At 54.2% G+C, this 23,345-nt stretch overlaps 1 protein-coding gene and 1 long non-coding RNA gene across 25 annotated transcripts in view; one reads left to right on the forward strand and one right to left on the reverse strand.

The window, feature by feature from the left end:
* The window catches only part of LRP8 (LDL receptor related protein 8), an 80,702-nt gene that overhangs the window by 27,648 nt on the left and 29,709 nt on the right, over positions 1-23,345 (forward strand). For 15 of the 24 annotated variants that reach the window (XM_055349323.2, XM_055349373.2, XM_055349281.2 and 12 more), the window contains exons 3-5: positions 10,785-10,907; positions 18,888-19,016; positions 22,520-22,906. In XM_055349323.2, coding sequence (XP_055205298.1) covers positions 10,785-10,907; positions 18,888-19,016; positions 22,520-22,906 — 639 coding nt within the window. The remainder of the gene's footprint in view (positions 1-10,784; positions 10,908-18,887; positions 19,017-22,519; positions 22,907-23,345) is intronic. The other 9 variants (XM_055349383.2, XM_055349388.2, XM_019018826.4 and 6 more) reach the window with 2 other exon arrangements.
* LOC109024626 (uncharacterized) lies at positions 10,902-13,091 on the reverse strand. Its single transcript, XR_002004146.4, has 3 exons — positions 12,964-13,091; positions 12,041-12,170; positions 10,902-11,033 (listed from the first exon to the last, which is right to left on the reverse strand). It is a non-coding gene; the product is annotated as an uncharacterized lncRNA (long non-coding RNA).

Below are 23,345 nucleotides of genomic sequence, written 5' to 3' on the forward strand. Positions count from 1 at the left end.
CATGGAGACTCGAGCTTGCTAACGTCCTACCTTTGGTGTTGTGGGCCCTGGCTGGCCCTGGGCTCGGATCCACTCATTTCTGCTCTGTCAGAGGTGGGGGCATTTGGGTGGGGGCATTTGGATGTTGGCATTGTCAGACACCATGAACAGCTGATGCTTGAGCTGGCCATCAGGGGTGGGAGAGTTTTGCCCATGGAGGTGGAAGAAGGGCTTCTGGCCTGGTGGAGCTGCATGAGCAAAAGCACCTGGTATGAAGGCCAATGGCTTGTCCATAACCATTGAGTGGTTACTGGAGGCAGGTGATGGCCAGGGATGGGCCAGAGCAGTAGCAGGGCAGGTTGAACTGTTCCTGAGTGCCCTGCTAAGGCAGTTGGTCATATTCAAGGGGAGATGGGAAGCCAGCAGGCAAGGAAAGATGGCTCTTTGATTACGGAGAGGACTTTGGTAGGACAGTGACTACTGGCTCTGGATTTGTAGCCCCTGGAGCCACAGGAGTGGACTGTAAGGTACTGGGGACCAAGCCACAGTTCCCTCCCTCTGTCAGCTCACTCTGGGCCTGGTGGTGGGTAAAATCATACCTAAAAAGGAGAGGAACTTAGAGGTTATTTCATCCAACTCACCATGCCATGAAAGAAGAGAGCAAGGCACAGAGAAGGCCAGAGACTTACATCAAGGCCACAGAGCAGAGCCAGGCCCTCCAGGCCAGGAGTGGCAGACGGCCCATTGCTAACCCCATTCTCAGTGAGATATTCTTAACCTCTCTCCAGAAAAGCCAGCGGCCTCCCTGCACAGGCCTCAGCGATATCACAGAGTGATACTTTAACCTGCAGACCTTCTGCTGGGCACACAGGTGGGCACAGGTGGGCAGAGGCTCCCTGGATGACCAATGTGATGCTGGGGGTGGCAGAGAGCTTACACCAGCCTCCTGGGCACAGCCTGCCACACACTCCCTGGTGAGGAGCCCGGAGCCCAGCACAGAGGAGCACTCCAGAGAGGCAGCAGTCCCATACCAGGAGATGGATTTCCCAATAACAGGTGCTGCCCATTTATCACCGGGATGGGCCAGTGAGGCTCCTGTTAGGAAATGCTTCTCCTACCAGCCTAATTGGTGAAAGCATTTGCGTTTTTCACTTAGCCAGGGCTGCTTCCTAGTGTGTGCAGTCTCTACCTGGTGGGCAGAGGAGAGGGTGCTGCAGCGACCCACTGCTGACATCAGAGGCCTGAGTGCCCTGCCTGCCTATGGGTAGCAGCGAGGGACCCACCACCCCTCCCCACACAGGCAGGGGTCATCACTCAATCATTCGCTCCACACAGGCAGGGGTCATCACTCAATCATTTGCTCCACACAGGCAGGGGTCATCACTCAATCATTCGCTCCACCAGAGGAGTGTCTGCGCCTTGTGGGTTCTTGAGTCCCTCCGGCCTGGCCTCCTTGGCCCTGGCTGCAGAGTTCTGCTCTGGGAGCCCTGAGCTTCCCACTTGCAGTTAGTGGGGGCCGAGAGCCCAGAGAGGCCTGCCCCTTGTCACACAACGTGTTGGTGGCAGAGCAGGGCCGGAATGAGATCTAGAACCTTCTCCTCAACTGCAAAGGAAGAAGCGGAAGAGCTGCCCCTCCTTCCCTCAGAGGGCTGGTGGCAAGAACAGGGCCTGGAATGCAGGGGTCCTTGGCAAGCTCCAAGGTCAGCCTGCCCAAGGGAGGCAGAGCTTTGGACCCATCAGCCCCAGGGGGCCTGGCTGGGGTTAGCCAGGAAGGTGCCCTGGTCAGAGGAGGCCACGATTCCACTGGGGTAGGAGTGGAAGGGGAATGTGAGGCTGGGAGCCTGGCAATGACTCTGGCTGGAGGGCCTAAAGGGTCTCCTGGCCTTGCCTCCTGGCCTCTGGAAGCTTCTACTTTAAGAATGTCATGAGTTTTCTTCTAGCTGTTTCTCTGGAACCCACAATCCCAGTGCCAAAATCCAGGGTGGGGCTGGCTGGAGCCTGGGAGAGGGCAGGAACGTGGTCATCTTCTCAGCGTGCTGCCTGCTCTCAGCAGCACCCCTTGCGTAATGCTTGGTCCCTTTGCAGGCGCCAGCCAGGGACCCCTGCTGATCCCATCCTGCCCACCTCTCCCCCATACCCACCTCCTCCCAGCCCCTCAGCTGTCACTCGTTCAATACCTCCTGCAACCACAAATCACTGGGACAGGAAGACGCCTTTTTCGCTCTGTCCCTCGGAGACGCTGTTCTTCCCTGTGGTGACAGGGAGGCCTACATACCCCAGCAAGGGCTTGGGCCTCCCTTGGTGACAGTGGGGCCAGGGTCCGGCAGTATCTGAGAGCAGCTGGGATGTACTGGGGCCTGGAGGAGGTGCTTGGCTGTGGGAAGCCCCAGATGACCTCTCTGGAAGGACTTGGAACAGCACCAAGATCCACAACCCCTCCGGGTCACGGGGTCACTAATCCAGAAGGTCAGCTGGAGGGGGCCCTTAGAGATGTGTTCACCTGAGGAAACTGAGGCCCAGAATGAGAAGGGGTGACACTCCTTCCACCGCCGGGGGCCCTGCCGCTGCCTCCCATTTTGTCTTTCCTCGGGCCTCCTGATCTTTGCAACCTCATTTTCATGCCTTGGTGTTTTGGGGCAAAGGTGGACCACTTGTTTCATGTTTGGACCACTTGTTTCTTGGGAAATAAATAGATTTATGGTCTTAGGATCTGGCTTGGTTAGAATTGTGTAACTCCTTAGTGGAATGGGTTGGAGGAGAGAACCCAGAAAATTTTGAGGGAAACTCTTCCCGATTTGAAAGCAAAGCCGCCCTCACCAAAAAGTGCTCCTTCCGCTGCAGCCTCTTCATTCCGAATGGGGTGAATCCTTTGGCTGGAGCCCTTCGTGTGTCTCCCTCCTCCTCAGCACCTGCAGCTTCTCAGTCTCCCCAGGTGGGATGGGAAGGTGGGGGAGAGGGCGAATTTAGATGTCGCCTGCTGATGGATGATGGTGGCTTGAGCCCCAGAGCCCGCTGGGCAGTACAAAGCCACGCACCGAGTCCCGCCCACCACACGCGGGTGCTGGCTCCTGCACCCTACTGTCAGGACACTGTGGGAACCGTTCGCCTTCTGGGAACCGCCGAGCCTTGAGTAGTCAGAGACTGTCCGCATGTGGACTTCTGGACTCAGATAAACAGTTCCTTTCAGGGAAGGCATCAGAGGCTGCCATCCGCAGCTTATGGACATCTCCGACTCTGGCGGTAGCTGTCATGGAGTCTTGTCACAGGGGCTTAGGGTGCAAATCAGAGTGTTACAGACTTAGAACCGTATGTCCCTAGAGTGTCAGAAGCAGAGCCATGTGGAAGCTGTTTGCAATGTTATAATGGACCCACGGGATCTTTCAACTGAGGGCTTTAGGAACATCACATGTCCAGGGAGGGGTTAGGATTTGAATCCATTGCTGCTGGACCCCAGATCTGCTGGCGATGGAGGATTTGAATCCAGTGCTGCTGGACCCCAGATCTGCTGGCAATGGGCTCTGGGCATCACCCCCACCACCACTTCCAACCGTGCAGCTCCATTTTAATCTGTCTTATATGTTGGGGGTTCACTTGGGAAAAGGGTTCCTCTGCTTAAAAATAGTTTTCCAGGCCCTGTGCTGAGCCCCAGCTCCATGCCAGGACCCGCCACAGCCTGAGAGGGTGGCTCTGGTAGTGGGACGGCCGTCAGGCCAGGGCCCCCGGGTGGGGTGCAGGTTGCTCTGGGCTACTGTCTCCTCCCCCTCTCATTACTGCTATGTCGTTGCTGCAGCCAGAGAACACCCTGGGTCTGTCGTCCTGTTGACTGGGGTGACAGTTTAATAGTAGCTTCCTGGACTGTCATTTAAATCTGCCTGCCAGGTTAGTAGGCCAGGGGCGGGTTGGCACGCCCCCTGCCCCCACCCCGGATCTGCATTCTGCTGGAAGCGGTCGTCTTGGCAACGCTGGGGCCTGGAGAGCTCTGTCGAAGGGTAACTGTTGGTGGGAGCAGCCCTTTCATCTCCCCGACCCGGGTACAAGTGGCCCAACTGCCTTAGGGCCAGAGCCAGGCCACCCTGTGCTGGCCCAGGCCTGGGAGAGGAAGTGGAAACATCCAAGTCCCTTCTGTGCACCCAGCTCTCAGCCTCTCAACTGCCCTAGGAGGGGAAAGAACCTGCCCCAGCTTGCTGAACAACAATGTTGAGCTGGAATCCACCTTTCTTAGGGGTCGCTGCTCTGCCTTCAGAGAACATTCTCTAGAGCCCAAGACCTGTCCACAGAAACCAGAGATCAGTCAGAGCCTGTAAGGCTGACAGCTCCCTCATCTCCCTGTCCTAGGTGGCTGGGTATCAATTCTCTCTGTTCTTTCCGGGGCCTTTCTCTAGACATGTCCCTGCTCTGAGGATTGGGGTCTCCAGTGGGGTCCCTGCAGCTTCACTCTGGGCTCCATGCTCTGTGAACACTTTGTTCTACTTTTTATGGCCTAGTGGGGCTGGCCCAGAGACAGACGGCTAAGTACAACTACCAGGCTGCTGTGTCAACACGGGCCAGTCCCTCCCTTCTCTGCACCTCATCTAATCATCTGTAGGATGAGAGGCTTGTGCCCCAGCAGTGTTTTCCTAGGTGTGGTTCATTGGACCACTTGTTTCTTGGGAAATAAACAGATGTGGCATCTGAAAAAGGAGTTCCTTGGTTAAACAAGCTTGGAAGGCTGGAGGAAACCGTCAATCAGATATCTTTACTGCAGTCCTTCCCAGGGCCTTTATAAACCGTGGGCATCATGCATCTCCAAGGGGGAAAATAATAAGTGTCTATCCCAAATATCCTGGTGCATGGCCACCCCTGGGCTCTGTCCTGCCCCCTACCCCTCCCCTCCTCTGCTAAGGGCCGATTTTCTGTCTTGCATGGCCTCATGAAATCCCAAAGGAAGCTCTGGCAGCCTGGAGCCCTGGGTTTTTTTGGCTGCTGGAGAGCAGCCCTGTGTTTAGCAAGAGGCTGGATGGGTCCCTGGGCAAGCTTAAGGAAAGCCAGGCCCCTATGCTGGGCCTCTGCAGGGCAGCTTTGTGCAGAACTTGGTGAACAACTCCACCAGGGTGAATTGTTCCCTGGCCTGGTGGAGCTCCAGGTCCCTTGCCACTCGCCTTGTCCCCAGCCCCTAATGGTCGCTCTGCTCGCTCCTCCATGCCCCTAAGCCCCATTATCCTTCCTCCTGGAATGCTCTTCCCTGCTCTCTTCACTCCCACAGCTTGGCTGACTCCTCTTCCTTGAACACAGTGCCCCTCCTCTGGGAAGCCTTCCCTGAACCCTGGGCCAGGTCAGGTGGCCCTCGCCTGGCTTGCTGGCTACAAAGTGGGATTGGGAGTCATTACCTGGGTTCAAGTGCAGCCCTCCCACAGACATGTGGTGTGGCTTTGAGCAAGTCACTTCTCACTAGGCCTTGGCTTCCAGGCATGTAACATGGGAGACCCACCTAGGGGGCCTCAAGACCCTGGAGTCCAACACGGCAGGACATTCGGATTGCCAAGAGGAAGCTGCACAGAGCAGTGCCCCGGGCAGCCCGGACTAATCTTTATTTTGGAGCCTCCTCTCTGCACCGGGGCTCCACGATGCGTGTGGGTGGGGAGCAGCATGGGAATGATGTATACTGTCTCAGGGAAGGATGTCTCTGGAGGCGGGGGAAGCCAAGAAGTGCTGAGTGATTCTAACAGTTTCACAGGATCACAGACACTGAGTGTGGAGAGGGCCTTAAGACTTAGTCAGCACCACACCTCCATTTCCTGATGAGGAGGAGGCAGGCTCAGAAGGTTTGACAGATGGGCCCAGTGTTACACACAGGGCAGCTGGGGCCAGGGCTGTGACTTCACACACCTCTAACTTGCACCTTTTTGCTTCTCAGTTCATAAAGCCCTGGGGCCATCCTTAGCTTATTTGCTTCTCACAATGACCCTGTGTGTCCCGTGAAGCAGGGATGGTATCCTTGAGTGCAGACGAAGAAAGTGCGGCTCACAGGAGTCCTGTAACTTGTGTAAGGTCACACAGCCTACAAGTGGCAGGGCGCAGTTTGATAGACCATGGACTGTCTGGCACTTTCCTTGGCCCGTGTTCTTGTTATAAATAGCATTTCCCACTTCCTTTGTCCTGGATTTCCCACTCTCCCCTACTCTACCCTGGGGTCAGCCCCTCCTCACTGCCCCTAGAATCCCCTAGTCTTTTGTGGCAGCCCATCTGTTGCCATGGCACCAGATTATGATGTCACAGACCCTGGTTGACTATGTATCACTCCTGGGCTGAGGGACTCACAGAGGTGGGCATTGTCCAAGGGGCAGACTGGCATGGGGGGACATAAATCCCTGGAAACAGGGAGCCATGGCCTTGAGCCCAGCTGGGGAATCACCCTGGGAACCATAGCCAAGGCCAGCAGAGTAGGGGTCTGGCATGGCTTGCTCTGACAGCCTTAGAATGGCGGCACAGCCCTCATCTCATGGCAGGGCTGATATGGTCTCTTCACGAGGGACTATTGGGCTCATTGCACTGAACGGCCTGACACTGGGTGTTCACCAGGATCCCCCAGAAGAGTCTTTTTGCCTTTTGTCCTTGTGACAAAGCTGCATGGGAAAGCCACATCCCCACTTGCCCAGGTTCACCCCGAGGTGGCTATGCCAGGAGTCAGTCTCCACTCTGACTCCAGATCCTTCCATATGGTCACACTTCCAATGGGGCCCTCCAGCGTGCTTTAGTCTAGTCCCCACCCTGAAAGTGCTGTCCATTAGCGGAGCAAAAGCCGTCCCAGGCCTGGGTTTATTCTGCTGCACACTTCTGGGCACATTCCAGGAGACCTGAGAGATGTTTCAGTACATCTGAGGACTCTCTGGGGTCCTCATTCTTAGCCTGGTAACACTGAGGTGGCTGAGGGTCTGAGTGGAAAGAGATCAAGCTTTGGCAGCTGCCACACACAGTTGAAATCACACTTCTGCCACCTAACACCCTTACCTCTAAGCCTTAATTTCCTCTTCTGTACAATGGGATTAATAACAACAGCTACCAAGACAGCTGTGAGGAGTCACTGGGATATTGGGTGAAAGGTGCCAGGCCAGAGCCAGAGTGGAAAATCTCCAAGCTGGTCCAGCCAGTGAACAAATCTGTTCCCAAAAACACCACCAAATCTGTTGCCAAAAACACCACTCTCCCTGCAGCTGCCATTTCCTGGGCAGGGCTGACCTCAAAGCTGCCCTTTGGGACAGCAGTGGTGTTTTTGGGTGCTCTGGCCTCCTTGCCCAGTGCCTGCCAGTTCTTGGCACATGGAGGAGGACAAGCTCACCCCCAGGCTTTCAGAATCCCAGGGGGGGCAGGGTTTTTTGGGGGTATCTGGTTATCCTGTGCCCAGCAACAGAGCCCCATCATCACCATCTTCAAGCCTGCCCTGCTGTTTTGGGCACTGTCTGACCACACATCCTTGCCAGACTTGCCTACTTGCTCTTAATTCCCGGAGACTGGGCTGGGCTGATTCTGTGTTCTCAGTGCAGAACGTAGAACAGAAGCAAGGTTCATTGCATGTGGAACTGAAGCTTGCACAGGGCTTTCCCACCTGCTGTAAGGTTCTTCTTCCACATCTGGTACTGCTGAATGTTTGACTGGGGAGCCGTGGTGGAGATGAGCAGGCATCTGACTGTGGGTTCAGATTGTGACCCTGCTCCCCCCAGCTGTGACCTTGGACATGTAACTTAACATCTCTGGGTCTGGATTTCCTCATATGTCAAATGAGTACATAGCAGGCCCCCTGCCATGAGGTTTCTTGGGTAAAAACACCTGGCAGAGACTGGCACAGAGGAAGCACCCAGTGAGTGTTAGAACGAGAAAAAAAGAAAACTAGGATGTACGTTTCTTTTTTTGGATGCTGAGCTTCTTGTGGGGGGAAACCACTGGTGTTCACATTAGGAAATTCCCCAGGTGCTGTGGTTCATATGGTACTTACTTTAAGATGATTATGGACTATGATTTACCAATAGGTGGTATTCGCATCTATCATTGACGATGACCTCTCAGTGCAGGAAACAGGGAGGGCCTCTCCAGAGCCCTGGGCTGAGAGGCAGGAGAGCTGTTCTTACCCCTGCCGTGCTGTATTTCCCTAAGCCAGGCCCTTTCCCTTTCTGGGCCTCAGTCTACCCATCTGAAGGTGGACTCTGATTCCTCAGGTTTCTTCTAGTTCTGCACGTACAGAGGCATTCTTCTAAGCAAAGTGTGAAGAAAACTCATCTTAGAATGCAGATGTACTGCAAAGATTTCACTGAGAAGGACAGACATGGAACAGATTCAGAGACACAGTCTCTCTCCCCAAATCCTTGCCAGGCTCCCCAGAGGAGGGGGAGCAGGCCTGCAGCCCCAGAAGCACCCAGAGGGCCTGTGGGTAGATTTGAATAAAGGTGGTCCATGGGAGTGGCTTCCCAGGGAGAAGGCAAGCCCCAGAACTGCAAGTATGGAGCAGAGGCTGGGTGGCTGTGCTCGCATTTAGCTTAGTGTCCCGCACTGAGACCTACCCCAAGCTGGATTCTTGCTGAATTTGACAGTCTCTGTGCTGCAGGGACAGGGAAGAAAGCAAACCATGTTGGACTCGCGATCAGTGATGATCTAGAGCAGAGGTCATCAAAATACAGGCCACAGGCCTGGCCTGTCACCAGTTTTTTGTAAATAAAGTTTTATTGAAACATAACCATGCTCACTCATTTATCTAATGTCTCTGACTGCTTCTGCCCCATAGTGGCAGGATTGAGTGGTGTGACCGAGACCATTTGGCCCTCAAAGCCTAAATAGCTACTATCTGGCCCTTCACAGAAAAAGTTTGCCAACCTCTGCCCTAGAAGGACATTCAGGGGATTGTAGGAGCTCAGGAGAGGCTACCGATCAAGACTGGAGGTGATACTTAAGCCCAGTGTGTAATGGAAAGAAGGCGAGAGGTGGGGGAAGGGGCTTTCAGACTAAAGACAGCTTGGGCAAGGTATGATGGTATAAAAAGCATGGAGTATATGAGGACCCACTGGCAGTTGAGGTGGGGCTAGATTGGGAAGTATGAGGAGGGGAAGATGAGGGAGCGGGGCAGGCTGGGGCCACAGGACTTCTAAGCCCCTGGGGAGAGGCCACATCCTAGTGGCCCCTGATGTTAAATCCATCCCAAGCTCATTCCAGGGGAGGACTTTGGTGGTCTGAGCGCCCCAAGGCCTGGGGTAAGTCACTGCTGTGCTGAGGTATCGTCTTTTAGGCTGAAAAGAGACCCCCCTGCCGTCTTCATTTCTGGGCCTCCTGATCTCGAACTACCACACCTGAAAGCTTATCTCTCACCAGATCACCCTCTCTTTTCCTGATGAAGAAACTGTAGGCCCGAAAAGGGCCATGATGTGCTTGAGGATACAGAGCAAAATAGCACAGCAGTGACTCAAATCCAGACCTCCGGACTCCCTGCCCAGTGCTCTCTTCCTCACCTTGTTCTGTAGCGGGCCCTGGATGCTTGGTCCAGCAGGAACAGGGCATGTGTGAGTTCAATGCAGCTTTGATGCAGATGAGCCCCCAATAATTCAGAGGCCTAGGGCTGCTACGGAGGGTGCAGGGTGTCAGGGGTGGAGCGCTGAAGGCCCCTTCCCGGTCTCCAACACCCCCCCACCCCCACCACCTACTGGGGGTAGCCAGGCAGCCTCAGTTCCCCCGTGGAAGTCCTGACAGGGCAACGGCTCTCCCCCGGGCCTGCTAGGTGCACCCAGTGCTGTGCTGCTGCTTGGGAAGAAGCTGGGGCACCTTATGACATGGGCATCCATCTCTGTTTCCTCTCATTGATCTGGAAACTCTAGTTCCTCGTAGGACAAGACACAGAAGGCAGTAAAGAACCGGGCTGGGGATGGTACCTGCATTCTTATCTCAGCTCCGTAACCAGCTGTGAGCTCTCAGCCTGCTGCATCCCCTGTGTGGACACAGAACCCCATTCCTTCAGCTTCTAATTAAGACTCAAACCCTGAAAACAACAGTAGTTGCCACTTCTCCAGCATCTGCCATGTGCCTGAGTCTGCTGCAGGTTCTTCATACATTACGACTTCTTGTTGCTCCTCCTCACCGCCTTTTGTCTTCTTCTCCCTATTATATAGATAAGAAAATGTAGGCTCAGAGATTAAGGAACATCCTCAAGGTCACACAGATAGGAGGAGGAGGAGGAGGAGGAGGAAGTGGGATTGAGATCCCCAGAGCAGTGTGGAGGTCACCCTGCAGGCTGTAGGCACCGGGGGGCAGGGACTGATTTGGGTGTCTTGCCCAGTAGATCCTCTTCCCACTGCTCTGAACACAAAATACGTCATTCATCTTGCCACAAAGGAATCACCTATGTGTAGGATTCATGATCACAAACTCCCTGGCGCCTGCAGAAGGGACTTTGACTTCCAGTCCAGTTGGGGAAAGTGGGACAGGCAGGTAAAGAGACTGAGAACTGGCTGAAGGAGCTAAGGCAGCTGCTGTAGGGTATCAGGGAAGGCTTCCTGGGGACAGTGGCAGTGGAACTAGACATTGAGGGGAAGCAGGAGTGTGGTGGGGTATGATAAATCTTGTCATGCTTGCTGGATTTGAGCTCTTGGACTTGGAGGGCAGAGCAGAATGTCACCTGTCTTCACGCAGTGTTCAGATGCCTAAGGAATGAAGAAGCTTGTCTCTCCTGTCCTCTGCCCTTGGTCAGCAAGGCAGTCCATGGCCTGGTTTGCAGACCAAGCGCATCCTGGTCGGCCCACCACCCTCCTGACTGCTCCCAGGCTCACCACGCTCTCTTCCTTGCCCTGCAGCCAAGAAGACCTGTGCAGACAGTGACTTCACCTGTGACAACGGCCACTGCATCCACGAACGGTGGAAGTGTGACGGCGAAGAGGAGTGTCCTGACGGCTCCGATGAGTCCGAGGCCACTTGCAGTGAGTCCTGCCCCTCAGTCTGGGTGGGGGTGGGCCTCAGTTTCCTCCTCAGATCTTCCTTGAGAGGCTGTGAGGCTCAGGAGAGGTGACCAGTTGAACACTCTGTGCCACGCACTCAGGGCGCTCCTGGTAAACAGATATATTTAGTTGCTGGTTTCTACTGACCTGTTTCTGGACTTTCTTCACAGCCCTCTTGTAGGTTGGACCCTGTTTCTGTGGCAGCAGGAGCTAGAAACAGCCCTGTCAAGCCCTTCTGCCCAGAAGGAGCCCTAGCGTGTCCTCCAGGCCTCCCTGCTGCTGTTCTTGAGGACCCCGACCGTAATTCCAGGAGTGCCAGTGGCAGCTGGCGCTTCTTAAGCCTTTATCGTGTGCTAAGCTCTCTGTGTGCATTAATGCCTTTGATAACCACAGCAGCCTCGTGAAGCAGATACTGTCATTTTCTGAGTTTTGTAAAGGAGAACACTGAAGCTCAAAGAGGTTGAGTGACTTGCCCAAGGCTACCCAGCCAAGACTTTGAGACTCTGGCCCGTTCCTCTACCCTGGATGGGCCGAGCCTAGGAGCTCCTGCCTCCATGGCCAGCTGGGTGGTAGCAGAGGCAGGCAGGGGGAGGTGGAGGCCAGAGCTGAGCCCCAGGCCTGCCCCCTACACTCAGGGCTTTGTCTCTCCATGATTTATTTTCCAGGCCCTAATCCTCAAAGCAAACTTACACCCGGCAGGTCATTCTGTGACATTTGTTAAATTAAAAAGGAGATGAGAAGGGGGCGGGGAAGGACCCAGCAGTCCAGAGGCAGAGCTTCAGCAGCGTGAGCCCGAGACAAAAGGCTCAGGCGAAAGCATGTGGAGGATAGTGGGGCTGGCGGGGACCCAGGAGCCCCTCTTTAGGGGTAACAGTTGTCCCAGAGGCAGAGGTGGGGACAATGGAGACCGGAGTCCCATCTAACACCGTGGCTGGTGATAACTGGGTTTCCTTGTCTCCTAGCAACAGAGCTACCAGTCTCCACATAAGAGAAAGAGAAAGGGAGAGAGAGAGAACAGAGCAAGAGCGGCCCCCACCCGAGACAAGGAGCCCTCATTTCCTCGCACAGCTGCTCCTGGCTTCCCCAGCCATGCCGCAGGCCCCATCCTTCTTTACCCACCACGTGGCCAAACTCCATGCCGTCCTGAAGGCTCCCAGGCAGGAGGGAAGCCCAGTGCTTTGTCCTGAGCTTCAGAAGGAACAAAGCCCTGCCACGCCCACTTGTGACTTTCATCCTCTTGGCAACCTAAGGAAGGAGGAGGATCCCCATGTAGAGAGAAAGAAACTGAGGCTGGAGTCGGTTCTCCCCCTTGCCCAAGGCTGCCCAGCTAACAAGAGGCAGAGTCGTGTGCAGCCTGGAGTGTGTGCTTGGGGAGGGTTTGTGGCCACAGGGAGCTTTTCCCTCACTGCAGTCAGCCAGCTCCTCCATCCGTACCTCACTCCAGCAGATACTCCGACAATGGGGGCGGAAAGGGAAGGGAGAGGAGCCTCATCCTGGTTATTAGAGGGGGCTGCCTTGCTACCTGAGGGCTAGGCTCCCCTTCTCCCCCTGCCCCACCCCCACCCCCGTCTCTATCTCTTTGTGTGGATGTCCCTTTTCATCTTCCATTCTGTCCCCTTCGGGGTCCCGCCCACCCCTGCCCTCTTGGGCTGCCTCCCTTCCCTGCTCATCTCCTATCCTCACCCTCCCTCTCACCATCTCTTCTCACTGCCCTACTCGTGTGTCCCTCTGTCTTTTTCCCTCTTGCCCATCCCAGCACCTGCTGCCTTCCCATCCCCTGGGCTGGGCAGGGGCCCTCCTGCCTCATTCCTCCTGCCTCCCAGGCCCGCTTTTCACAGTTGAGGGACAACAGGAGGCCCAGAGAAGTTGATAGACTTCCTTCAAAAACACACAGCTTATTCATGGCAGGTCTCCCTTTTATGAAAAAAGGCTCTTCGAGCTCTCTGAGGTTTCATAAGGCGTCTGTGGGAGCAGTAGCCAAGGCAGCACCCCAGGAGACAGAAGCCCAGCTCTCCTGTGGGCTCTTCCAGCTACTCACCGTGAAGCCCTGCATATCTTCCCACCTCCCTCTGGGCCCTGATCAGTAACACTCCGGAATTCCAGAATCTTCTCCATTCCTAGATTCCTAAACTCTTAGTATTCTGAGACCCCCTTTCTCCCTTGCTTGTGCTAGCTGGGGTGCAAGAGCCATGATACCCACTTCCTGTGTTACATTGGTCGGTGTAGGCAAGGCGGAAGACTGCCTGGAGGAAGTTGGCTAGAGTGGGAGCTCTGGTCAGGGTCAGGCAGAATTTGGGGCAGCAGGACCTGATAGCAGGCTTGCTCACTGCTTCCCAACTGAATGAGAACCTAGCAGCCAACCTGCTATCCATTTAATTGGTGTTGCCATAGCAACCTCCACGGCCCACCAGGTTCCTGGGGCTGTGCCAGCTCCCAGGATGGAGCCCCATTCCCTACCCCTAAAAGAAAGATTATAGGCAGTAAAGTGTAGTGCGTTTGGAATTGGATATAGTTGGGTTCAGGTCTTTTAACCTGTTAGACCTCAGGCAAGCTGCCCAGTCATCCTGAGCCTCAGTGTATTCATCTGTAAAATGTGGTAATGGTACCTGCCTTAGAGGGATTGTGAGAATCAAATGAAAGAATGCAAGTATCATCGCTGGAGTAAATGGCAGTGTTATTTGTATTATTATATTTTGGCTGCAAGCCCTCTCTCCCCAACACAACAGTTTGTTAGATATTAAGATGTTAGATTCTTATAGTGTTAAAATAGTGTCAGTGAAGGGAGTTGCATTGAGCGGGAAAGGGATTTGAGAGAAGGTCCCAATTCTTGTGTTTTCCCCGATTATGTTGTCTGTCCCTAGCTGGCTGGGGTTTCTCCCAGCTCTGTTTCCCTCTGGTTCTGTGTTCTGTACCTATCAAATGTAGCCAGGAATCACAATGGAAAAGCCCAGAACATTTGCCTAATGGCAATAGCATTTCAGCTCTAATTATAGCTCACTTGATTGGGGACGGCTTCTGACCCACCTTCAGGCTTCTGTTGGGAGGGGTGAGGGTGGGGGAGGGGAGGATGGTTCAAGGTGAGTTATAGTTCTGGATGCTATTTATTTGAATATGGAGGCTTTTTCATGCATCTTAGAACCTTTCCACCTGGGAGGGGGGCCTCTCTGATTAACCAGGCTCATCTTCCTATTATAGATCAGAAAATGGAGGCCCAGAGATTTTCTGAGCTCACTCAGTAGGTTAGGGACTGACCCAGCTAGCAGCATTTTGCCTGGCCTTGACTGAAGGAACTTGGTGTAACTCCCCCTTCTGCACTTTGTGTGGCCCCATGCTGTGCTTCCTGTGGATTGAGTGACACTGGCAGTTCTCACCACCGGAGCCTCTGGTCCCTTAGAGCTGGCAGTCCCCATTTGGAGGTTATCTGCCCCTGAAACTCACGTGGGTTGACACTGTAGATGCGTTCCCTCAATGAGCAGCCGCCAAGTACTTTCATTCTTTAACAGACATTGCCCTTTTCGTTAATTTGTGAATTTATGAATTGGAGAAAGTACCAATGGATTTGAATTTCTGGGGCAGGATTCTCTGGGAATTTAAATGCCTTTAAATGCCGTGAGCCACTCCAGGATACAGAGTTTCATGAAAAGCCCCCTTGCCAGCTTTGGAGGGTTCCTGTTGTCTGAGAGACAGTGGGATTCTTCACTCCTGCCTCTCAGAACCTAGGGTACTTGGAGAGCAGGCCAAAGGCATATGGTCCCCTCCGGGGGCATCTGTCACAGAGGGAGTGGCTGTCCTGGGATGGGGTCTGCATCGCGGTGGACCATGTGGACTTATAATGTGCATTCCCCAGTGGTGACAACAGGCACGTCCCCAGCCATTGGCATTTGCACTTCATGAAATAAAACAAGGGCAAGTGTTTTCTGAGCTCCTAGTTTGTTTCAGGCTCTGAGTGTAGGGATTTCCATATGTTTCCCCTTTTAAGCCATCCACCAACCCTAGGAGATTATTCAACCCCATTTTCAGATGAGGGGAGCCAGAGTGCAGAGAGGTTCAGTAGTTGCCTGAGGACCTTAGTTTTAGTAAATGAAATTTGGACCCAGGTCTGTCTGACTCTAAAACCCAGGCTCTTTCTCCTACATCATGCTGCTGGGGGCCCTTGGGCTTCAGTTATCCTGAGAGTGGACATCAGATGGCCATCGTGCAGAACCTGCCCAAAGGCTCAGTGAGTCCCCTTCCTCCAGTGACCTCTCTCCGGGCCAGTGGTGCCAGGGAGACCAACAGGGTCTGCTTGGTTCTCTTGTGCAGTGGTTAGGTGCAGTAAGTTAAGCAGTGTGTTTGGACCTGGGATGGAAGTCCAGATCTGCCTCTCACCACTCGCCTTTGAACAAACAACTTACTCTTTCTGGGCTTTACTTTCTTCATTCATAAAATGGAGGTAAGAATATCCACTTCGTAGGGTGATACCATGTGTCAGTAATTACCCAGACCAACTTCCCAGGACTGTGGAGTAGAGAGGCCTGACCTGGGACCCTGCGAGCCAGGCTCAAGTCCTACCTTTGGGGGAAAGCTACATCACAGGAGAGACAGTGGGGTTCCAGGAGAGACAAGAATTGGAATACCCAACTGCCAGTAGCTGTGTGACCCTAGGCAGGTCCCTTTTGCTCTCTGGGCCTTGGTCTCCTGCCACTCCAAGGGATGTTCATCAGTGTGACCTCTGAGATCTCTCAAGTCCTGGCATTCCAAGAGCCTTGGCTCTTTGAGGGTGGAGGGCTGTTATCAGGCACTGCTGAATCCTCGAGAACCTATAATTAGAGCTGTCTATTTAGGGACACAGCAAATGTCTTATTAATTATAAAGAAAGGAAGCAGACAGATTGTTTAATCATTGTCCTTGCTGAAAGGTTATGCAATTAACTATATAAATATTCATTAAAAGTTCAAGCAGCCGCTTGCTGCACTGGGGTCTGTAGAACCTGGAGGTCCACCCTGGAGGTGGAGTGTACAGCCAAGGGCCCTTTCTGTCACCTGGGCTTTTGTGAGGAGAGTTTGGGGATGGTTCTGGAGCATGCAGGGTTTGTTGGAAGGGCAAGGCTCTAGTCATAGGAACCCAGGCTCGGTCTCTCGCCTGCTGTGCATCTTTGGGCCAGTTACTTGATCTCTCTGAGCCTCAGTTTCCTCATCTATAAAATGGAGTGCTTACGTGCAGGACTGCTGCCCTGCTGTAGTGCAGTAAGTGGCCCAGGTATGTAGTAAGTAAGTGGCCCAGGTATGCCACTTATGTGGTGACCTTTGTGAATGGCACCCCCGGAATTTGCACTGGCAGCCCGCAGGGCCTGCTTACCTTACAACAGACATTTGTTGCTCACAGTTCTGGAGGCTAGGAAGTCCAAGATCAAGGCACCGGCAGTTTCCATGTCTGGTGAGGGCCCGTTCCTCATAGACTGCACCTCCTTGCTTCATCCTCACATGGTGGAAGGGGCAAGGAGGCTCCCCCTGACCTCTTTTATAACAGTACTAATCTCATTAATGAGAGCTGTACTGTTATGGCTTAATCACCTCCTAAAGGCCTCACCTCTTAATGCTATCACATTGAGGATTAAGTTCCAACATGGATTTTCAGGGGATACCAACGTTCAGACCATGGCAGAATGAAATGAAAAAATATAAAATTTTCAGCACAGAGCAGCCTGACACAATGTAGGTATTCAAAAACTGGGACTCCCCTCCTCCTCCCTTGAGAGGTTCTGTTTCCTGAGGCCTGGCTTAGGGATAAGTAGTTGCTTTGACCTTCCATCCCATTGCTCTCTTAGGGGCTTGCAAGTGTATGGAACATCTGTATCGCTTTTATCGTAGTGAATTGAAAAGAGATGAAACATCCCTTGTCTTCTATGCTAGCAGAATGTTAACCAACCCAGGGGTTCCCAAATAGAGGTGCATGGGAATCCCCTGGGTTTTGGTGGGGAGTTACTAAAATGCAGATCCCTAGGCTCTGCCCTAGAAGTCTAGATTCAGTCGGTATGAGCTGAGGCTCAGGAACCTGCACTTTGAGTAGCTCCCTCACCCCCCATCGTTTGATGAGAGGACCCCAGCAAAGCACTGGTCAGCTTCAGCTTCCTGTGTTCCAGTGGGGCCCAGAGGGGAGGTGCTTACCTGGGGTCCTGCAGTGTTGGTGATAGAGGTACCCCGGAAGGACCCCATCTCCCAACTCCCAGTTTCCCTTCACCATCCTGCACTGCAGCCCCAAGGTGGCCTTATATAAAAGGCCTTTGAGGGTTAGTACTTTCCAGAGCTCAACCTGACAGTTATTTGCTCATCCATCCCACAAGTCTGCCAATCCTCGAGCAAGGGAAATTTCTGTGAAATGAATACCAGGAATCCCGTATTCCCAAGGGATTGCCCTGTACTCCTGAAATGCATTCCTAGGGATAACGTTGGGGACCTCACTTTCAGGGGCCTAAGATGCTCTTCTCCCATGGCAGTAGTGGTGTCCAGGGACCTTGACTCAGATACCTGCCCCCCTCCCCAACTCATCTGTGCCCTTTTCTGTATCCCTTGTGGTCTCTCATCCCAGCTATAGAAATGGGAAGAGGAGAAACTGGTCTGAGATCAGAGAGCAAAATGGAGGGCGAGGCACGAGTAGCCCACTGCCTCCGGGGAGAAATGGATTGTGCCGAGTCTCCGGCATCAGACACAGCTGACTTTCAGTCAATCCTAACACTGCTCTTTATCAGCTCTGTGACCAGAACTTAGTGCCTACCACCATGTTTGTCACACAGCAGTGCTCAAATACTCAGTGAATAAGCAAAATTCAGAGTCATCTGGTATGTGTGGATAATCATAGCAGGTAACATTTAGTGAGCACTGGGCTGGGTGTTCTTCTAGGTGCTTGCTTTACAGACATTAACTTAGTCATCATAACAATCCTATGAGAGATAGTATCATCCCCACTTTATTGGCACAGAGATAAGGATTGTTGGCCAAGGTCACATAGTCAGTGAGTGATTGAACTAGGATTTGAACCCAGGCAGCCAGGCTCCAGAGCCCACGTTCTCCGCCTCTATGCTGGAGGCCAGCACATAATCCTCTCACCCTGCTGGCTTATTGTGAAAATTAGATGGAAGTGTCTAGCACCATGCCTGGCACATCCTAGAGACCACGGAGGTCGGGCCTCCTGCACACCCTGGAAGGCTGAAGGGAGCCAACCACGGAGGTCTGAGATGCATCTGCCTTGGCTGAGCCTGTCACATGGGTCCAGCAGAAACTCATGATAAGAGCTGTCCCCAGCCTTGAATAGGGTTCTCATTCTTCCTTCCAAATTGAGATTCAACCCTGGGGCTTCAGGCCCCTGATTGAGTCAGCCTCTGATTGCGGCTGCAGTAATTATAGCTATGCAGTCCCGCTGGGCCCTGCCATGCAGCAGCTGCTCTCAGCAGCAGGATCAGCACCATCACTTGGGGAGGGGGCTTAGAGGCGGGCCGATTGGAGCCGTTGGGGCCTTGGTGAGCCCTCCAAATTTACAGGTTCCAATCATGGAGTCACTGATCTGGAAGGCAAACTGAGGCCCAGCTGGGGCATATCTCACCTAAGGGCACACAGCTGGGAAATGGCAGAGAAGAGTGCAGGGCATGGTGGCTCCATGTTGCCGGAACTTAAAGTGTAGGTTTGGAGGGATGGGAGGTGTGGCCAGGAGGGGCAGGCAGAAGTCAATGGATCAAAGGGACTTGAGGGCCAGGGACCAGGGGGCCATGAAAGATGTTATGTAGAGAAGGGTCAGATTTAGGATTTGGAAATTCCTGGCACAGACAGAGGCTTCTTCTCAGCTGATGAAACTGAGACATGGGCCAGAAGAGCCCTGATGGACTCCTAGGGCCTTGGACCAGGTGGCTGGAACAGGGTGGTAGGACTGGTTGGCACCATGCCCTGTGTCCCCCTTGGCTAAGCTATGCATGGACGTCTGTCTCCACAGCCAAGCAGGTGTGTCCTGCAGAGAAGCTGAGCTGTGGACCCACCAGCCACAAGTGTGTACCTGCCTCGTGGCGCTGCGACGGGGAGAAGGACTGCGAGGGTGGAGCGGATGAGGCCGGCTGTGCTACCTGTGAGTCTGGGGTCAGATCCCCAGGGTCTGCCAAGCATGGTCAGGCAGCCTCAGGGAGTGGCAGCCACTTCTGGGGAGGGGGCCCAGTTCCCCATGGGGCTTGGTGGTGGAGAGGAAAGGATAATGATCAGGACATTAGTAATGGCTAGATTCTATGGAGACATTGTCTTCTTTCATCTTCACAAGCACCTCATGAGCAGCCATTATCATCCCCATTTTATAGGTGAGGAAACTGAGGCTCAGACAAGGGAGGAAAAGTACCCAAGGCTGAGTGATGAAACCAAGATTCAGATTCAGGACTGGACAGCAAAGCCCATGAGCTTTTTTTTACCATGTCTGACATCTGCTCATCCATCCCACAAGTCTGCCAATCTTCGAGCAAGGGCAGGGGGACCAGGGAGGGTGCTGCGTGGAGAAATGGTGGTGGTCTGAGCCAGGGCGCCAGCAATGCTGGGGGGAGGGGGACGGATTCCTGAGGTGTCAAGGACGACTGTTGCTGAAATCTCAGATTCGAGCACAGACGTCACAGGGCAGAGAAGACATTCTCAGCAGCCTCGGCAGGGACAGATGGAAGTGGTCACTGGGACAGTTCCACATCACTGAGCTTCAAACACAGGATTATCTCCTTCCCAGGGAGCAGGCCAGCAGGGCCTGGGCCAGTGGGGAGCATGGCCAGGCCTCACTTTTTCAATTCGAGGGGCACCTACTGTGTGCCAGGCCTGAAGCCAGGCTCTGAAAGGGACAGTGAGGTGAATCCTACACAGTCTTCCCTCTGGGAACACATGATTAGTGGGGGAGACAGACTGGCTGTCGCTACTAGGCTGTGCGGCTGGGCTGAGATACGGGCGGTCACCCTGGAGGGCTTGCGAGGCACTTGCCCATCACTGCTGCCTACTCCCCTCTGCCAGCCTCTATATTTGCATCCTATCCATCTTTCCTGGCCCAGGGAAAATGCCGTCTCCTCCAGAGGTGTCTGAGTCATCACACTTTAAGATTCTAAGTCTGGAATTTGATGTGTCTGAAGCAGGAAGCATCTGGGTATGGAGGGAGATCCTGGCTGGGAACAGCAGTTTCAAAGTCCCAGTGATGGCACTGGCTCATTTCCTCAGCTGTGATAATTTTGCTGGGACTCACTGGCCAATGAGAATCCTCTTTCCTCTTTACCAACCCCCATAATCAGATGATTCCTCCAATATGAAGGCCGCTACTGCAAGGGATGGGAGTCTCTCCAACTAGGGCATGTTGGAATAGGAACATTCCCCATTAATTATGGGAGAGAGAGGTGTCAGAAGGTCTTACTGGGCTACAGCTTCCACCCTCCTAGGCAGAGGAAAGAGTCCTCCCACCCCTCATCTCTCAGAGCTTCTTCCGTTTGTGAGTGCTAGGAGTAGGGTCTCTCAGCCTACGTAGGCCTGAGAATATGGATCTTAAAGTTACTGTTGGCTCCAAAACCTCAGAGAAAACTCAGTATGAAGAAGCACTTCCTTGCCATCCAAGTCTTCAAGTAAAATTAAAAATTAAGGCGGGGCGCGGTGGCTCATGCCTGTAATCCCAGCACTTTGGGAGGCCAAGGCAGGCGGATCACGAGGTCAAGAGATTGAGACCATCCTGGCTAACATGGTGAAACCCCACCTCTACTAAAAATACAAAAAAAAAAAAAAAATTAGCCGGGCGTGGTGGCTACTCAGGAGGCTGAGGCAGGAGAATCACTTGAATGCAGGAGGCGGGGTTGCAGTGAGCTGAGAGCACACCACTGCACTCCAGCCTGGGCGACAGAGCGAGACTCCATCTCAAAAAAGAAAATTAAAAAAAAAAAAAAAGCACTTCCCATCAGAACTCCCAGAAAGCAGTGAGTCCACCCTCCCTGCACATGCACAAGCTGGGTGGGGACAGGCAGGAAGGGAGCTCATCTAGGTGTCAGCGTAATCTTGAGGGGCAGTGGCAGTGGCGGCATGTGCTTTTTCCACCAATGCCCCAGTGTCTCAAAAGCCCAGGAGGGGAAAAAAATTCAACTGTCAGACACTTGGTAGAGCTGTCAGAAACGCATGACACGAGCTACCTACCTGGTGAAACTGAAGACATCATTCTATTTTATCTTCAATAACAATGAAAATTCACATTTTTCCATCAGAAAGTGAAAACACAGACTCTGGGCGCCCCCACGTGGAAAGATCTGGTGCTGCCACCACCACATCACCTTTGGCCACAGCCACTGCATCCGTGCCCCACCGGGGCCTACCCCCATACCGGGGCCAGGTCTTGGCCTGTGTGTGGACACACAGGAGGGAGGGAAGTGAGGAGGTCACTGCCCTGAAAAACAGCTGGAAAAACTCCAGGAAGGGAGGAGAAAACCAGAAAAGCCAAGAGAAGGAGTCAGAGTAGGAAAGAAAATCCCCAAACGAGAGTTCTGGTTCTCTTGTTGTCATGGACTGTGTGACCCTGGGCAAGCTGCTCCTCTCTCTGGGCCTCAGTTTCCCCATCTATAAACTGGCAATAGGGCTGGCTGGCCTCTAAGTTCCTCCCGGCCACTGAACTCAGACTAGCCTACCAGAGAGAAGCCCAGAGCCCCAGGCAGAGCCATGATGTGTGTCCTTAATTACTGCACATCCCATAATTACACCTCATACCTGGGCCAGACCAGTTCCATCCACTCCACATCCACTCACTACAGGGAGCTCGGTACCAGGCCCTCAGGACAAAGGAGGGACACCCCCAGGCAGTGTGGATTCTTGGGGCAGATTGAAAAGGACATGAAACTCAGACGCCTGCGCGACTGAGGGGCTCAGAAACGAGGGCAGAGGCAGAGATTTCCCAAGCGGGGAAACGCCAGGGTGTCATGGAAGAGGTGGAATTTGGGCCCTTGGAAGATGAGAGCTCATCATTGCAAAATGTAGAGACAGTGGTGGGCAAGAAGTAGGTTCCCAGCAGATGGAGCAACTTGAGTAAAGGCTTGGAGGTGGGAGCCTGTGCACTGGGCCCAGCAAATGGTCTAGCATGGCGGGAGCTGCGAACATTCAGGAGTGAGGTGATGGAGACACAGGACTGACCCAAGAGACGCCTTGGATACCAGGCCAGGGGACTCAGGTGGAACAGTGCAGGTTATGCTATGCATCGCTATGCTATGAGGAGCCAACCCCAGACCCTGGTCCCTGGGAAGGGTCAGTGTCATTTAACAGATCATGTCCTGGGACCATAGCAGGGTCCTTCAAGACAGGCTGTGCTCTAAGGTTTCGGAATCCCCCTCCTAGTCCCACCATGCTCATGCTCATTTACCCAGTGAGGCCTGGGGGGCTCACAAAGGGCAGGTGTGTTGCCCGTCACCTAGCATGTCGGTGTTGGAAGCCCGCCTTCGCTATGCCTAACTGCACGTCCACCATTCAGCCCCCAACGGGCACTTGTTCTGGCCCCCGGGTGAGGGTCGGAGCCCCTGTAGCCGGACCAGCGGGGCCCCAGGTCGGCCGGGGAGGGGGTCGGCGGGCCGACCGGCTCTCTGTCCCGCGCAGTGTGCGCCCCGCACGAGTTCCAGTGCGGCAACCGCTCGTGCCTGGCCGCCGTGTTCGTGTGCGACGGCGACGACGACTGTGGTGACGGCAGCGATGAGCGCGGCTGTGCAGACCCGGCCTGCGGGCCCCGCGAGTTCCGCTGCGGCGGCGATGGCGGCGGCGCCTGCATCCCGGAGCGCTGGGTCTGCGACCGCCAGTTTGACTGCGAGGACCGCTCGGACGAGGCAGCCGAGCTCTGCGGCCGCCCGGGCCCCGGGGCCACGTCCGCGCCCGCCGCCTGCGCCACCGCCGCCCAGTTCGCCTGCCGCAGCGGCGAGTGCGTGCACCTGGGCTGGCGCTGCGACGGCGACCGCGACTGCAAAGACAAATCGGACGAGGCCGACTGCCGTAAGCCCCCTCCATACCGCCCAGCCCCGCCCAGGGATTGCGGATCCGCTACCTGATCCGGATCCGCCAGGTGCAGGCTTCCTTTCATTGCCTTACCTGAATACATTACCCGGGTTTACTACAGAGGAGACCGAGGCTGGGAGAACTGAAGTGACTTGTTTGAGTTCACGCAGCTGCCGGGCTGAGGAGCTCAGGTCTAACTCCAGAAGCCTCCACTGGTACCTGTGTCCCTGCTGTGAGCCCTGCCAGTCGTACTTCCCACCCCCATCCCCCGAACCCCTCTACCCAGAAACCTGGCAGGCTCAGGAGCTCCCTCCATCTCTTTACCTGCTAGGCCTGCTCATTCCTCAAGGCCTGGCCTAGACTCCTCTGACCTTCCCAGCTGGGCTGGGCCCCTCTGCTGGGCAGGTCCCCAGCAGCCTTCTCTTATAGCTCATCT

The sequence above is a fragment of the Gorilla gorilla genome, chromosome 1 (genome assembly GCF_029281585.2).
Source record: "Gorilla gorilla gorilla isolate KB3781 chromosome 1, NHGRI_mGorGor1-v2.1_pri, whole genome shotgun sequence".
Lineage (NCBI taxonomy): Eukaryota > Metazoa > Chordata > Mammalia > Primates > Hominidae > Gorilla > Gorilla gorilla.